This window comes from Austrofundulus limnaeus, unplaced genomic scaffold, assembly GCF_001266775.1.
Source record: "Austrofundulus limnaeus strain Quisiro unplaced genomic scaffold, Austrofundulus_limnaeus-1.0 Scaffold744, whole genome shotgun sequence".
In the NCBI taxonomy this organism is placed as follows: domain Eukaryota; kingdom Metazoa; phylum Chordata; class Actinopteri; order Cyprinodontiformes; family Rivulidae; genus Austrofundulus; species Austrofundulus limnaeus.
The window spans coordinates 148,711-150,744 of NW_013953146.1; the positions used below are offsets into that span (position 1 = coordinate 148,711).

The 2,034-nt window shown below is 35.3% G+C and overlaps 1 protein-coding gene across 4 annotated transcripts in view; it reads left to right on the top strand.

Annotated features, from left to right (window-relative positions):
• The first annotated feature begins 512 nt into the window (after window positions 1–512).
• ncaph (non-SMC condensin I complex, subunit H) overlaps window positions 513–2,034 on the top strand; it is a 27,102-nt gene continuing 25,580 nt past the window's right edge. For 2 of the 4 annotated variants that reach the window (XM_014028314.1, XM_014028315.1), the window contains exons 1-2: window positions 1,022–1,108; window positions 1,384–1,604. In XM_014028314.1, the coding sequence (XP_013883768.1) occupies window positions 1,025–1,108; window positions 1,384–1,604 (305 nt within the window). In that variant the 5' untranslated portion in view covers window positions 1,022–1,024. Of the gene's footprint in view, window positions 638–1,021; window positions 1,109–1,361; window positions 1,605–2,034 lie in introns of those variants that run through there. The other 2 variants (XM_014028317.1, XM_014028316.1) reach the window with 2 other exon arrangements.

Sequence of the window (2,034 nt, forward strand, 5' to 3'; positions counted from 1 at the left end):
ACTTTAAGGTATGTCTTTTTAAATGCACTTCTTGGTTTTTGTGTTTAGTTTAGTGCTGTATGCTTGTATCTTTTGAGGAAGTAAAAACATGAGTCTTATTCATGTCCAAATGAATTTATTGATCATTGAACATGATTGACATGTGAGAAAGTCTTGAAGAGGTTTTCATTCCTTTAGGATTGTGATTTCAGTTAATTATACAGTAGTATTTACATTAAAATTAGTTCAGCTGTTTACACAATAAAAATTCAACCCGTTCACTCATTTTAAGGTGTTTGAATGAACAGTGATCTCCACATTTTACATGAGTTGTAAACATTTTTCTATCAAAAACATTATGCTCTGTTGTTTGAACGGAGATGAAAAACTAAACCACAAGATGGCAGTAGTGCAACTAAAAGAATGTCAACTACCGTTAATATCCAAAGAAGAAGATTTAAATAAAGTGGGTGTGGTTTAACGTCATGACGTAATGTTGTCTTACGTAAATCCTGTACGGCGCTGCGTGAACCGTTCTCGGCGCAAAAATTCAAACTCCGAGCAGACAAGAATAGCCTCAGTTGCTTGTTTTTGTAATATCTCAAATTTTATTTGTACAGTTTAAGACGGACTTTGTCACAGTTTGGACAGTTTCATGGTAAGTTTAATAGGTCGAAAGGGTTTAATTCTGTATTTTATATGTTAGTGAGCGAGTTAGCGGACAATGAATGAGACGAGGGCGACGTTGTTATGCTAGCGTGGAGCGCTAACAGAGCTAACCAGTGACGAGCAGACAGCAGATTTGATCAGGTTTCTTTGAACCCGTTTAATTTTGCGTGGTAAATCAAATATTTTTCTATTATGTATATTCCCCAAGGATGATAATTAATTAAAAGTCAAAACGTACTTTTTATATTTGGCTTTATGCTAAATAAGCTAAGTTTCTGTAGTCAGAAGCAAATAATCTTTGTGTATAACTACGTGTTAGCCGGTCAGTTTAAAAACGTGATCTTCAGGGGGAATAGAGAGAGTGTTTATTCGGCAGATGAAACGCTTTTATTTTTCGAGCTGTTTGAATCATCTGGTCTCAGTGAACAAACTGGGGTCTGAAAACCCCTCACTCTCTCAGGTGACTGATTTTTTGTGCTTTTCAGCCAGTAATTTCAAATTTTCCGTTTAAAATTATATTACACATTTGCTTAATCAAATCTAGAAAAAGTTAAGTTTATTCTTAAATCTATTCTTTATTCATATAATCATATTATCTGACAAGATGTGCAGCTAAAGTACTGTAAAACCAGTACACAGCCTTTGTGCTGTATTATCTATCTAAAAGTGTCATTATAGATGTAGAGCATTTCACAAACTTAAAGCTCTTAAAGGGTCTTTTTCTCTCTCTATCAGCTAAAAATGAGTGCAGCCTCTACCCCAGTGTCCCGGGTCCATCCGGGATGGACGTCATCTTTGAAGAGCAAGGGTTCATCCCCTGCGGCCTGCAGCACCCCGCTGCTGGCAGCCTTCCCTGGCAACGACGATGAGCAGGAGCGTCGTCAGCGCAGGAGGTCCAGAGTCATTGACCTTCAGTCTGCCAACGATTCTTCATTTATTGATTCTGCTTCTCACAGGTAAGTTGTTGACCTCATGGCAAAACATACAGCATCACCACTCTTGCAGGTTGTTCTTTCAAATGTTTCATTTTGTATTAGAAAAATCTAGTGCTGTACCAAACGATTATTTTCTAATCGATTAATCTAACGATTATTTTTTCGATTAATCGATTATTCTAACAACAAATCTATAATTTATTCTGATGTGAGTGCACTGGATATTTAAAATGTTTTCATCAAATTAACAAGAACAGCTCTTTAATATTGTAATATTTTCTGTATTAGTTTTTTCAAGGACACAAAATCTGCACTCTAGAGTCAATTCTTTAACAAAAAAAAGCTTAAAAGATTTAACATCAACATAAAATCTCAACCAAAACATATAAAATTCAAGTAAAAGAAATATAGTGCAAGATGTTAACAATCTAACAAATGAACTAAATCATGC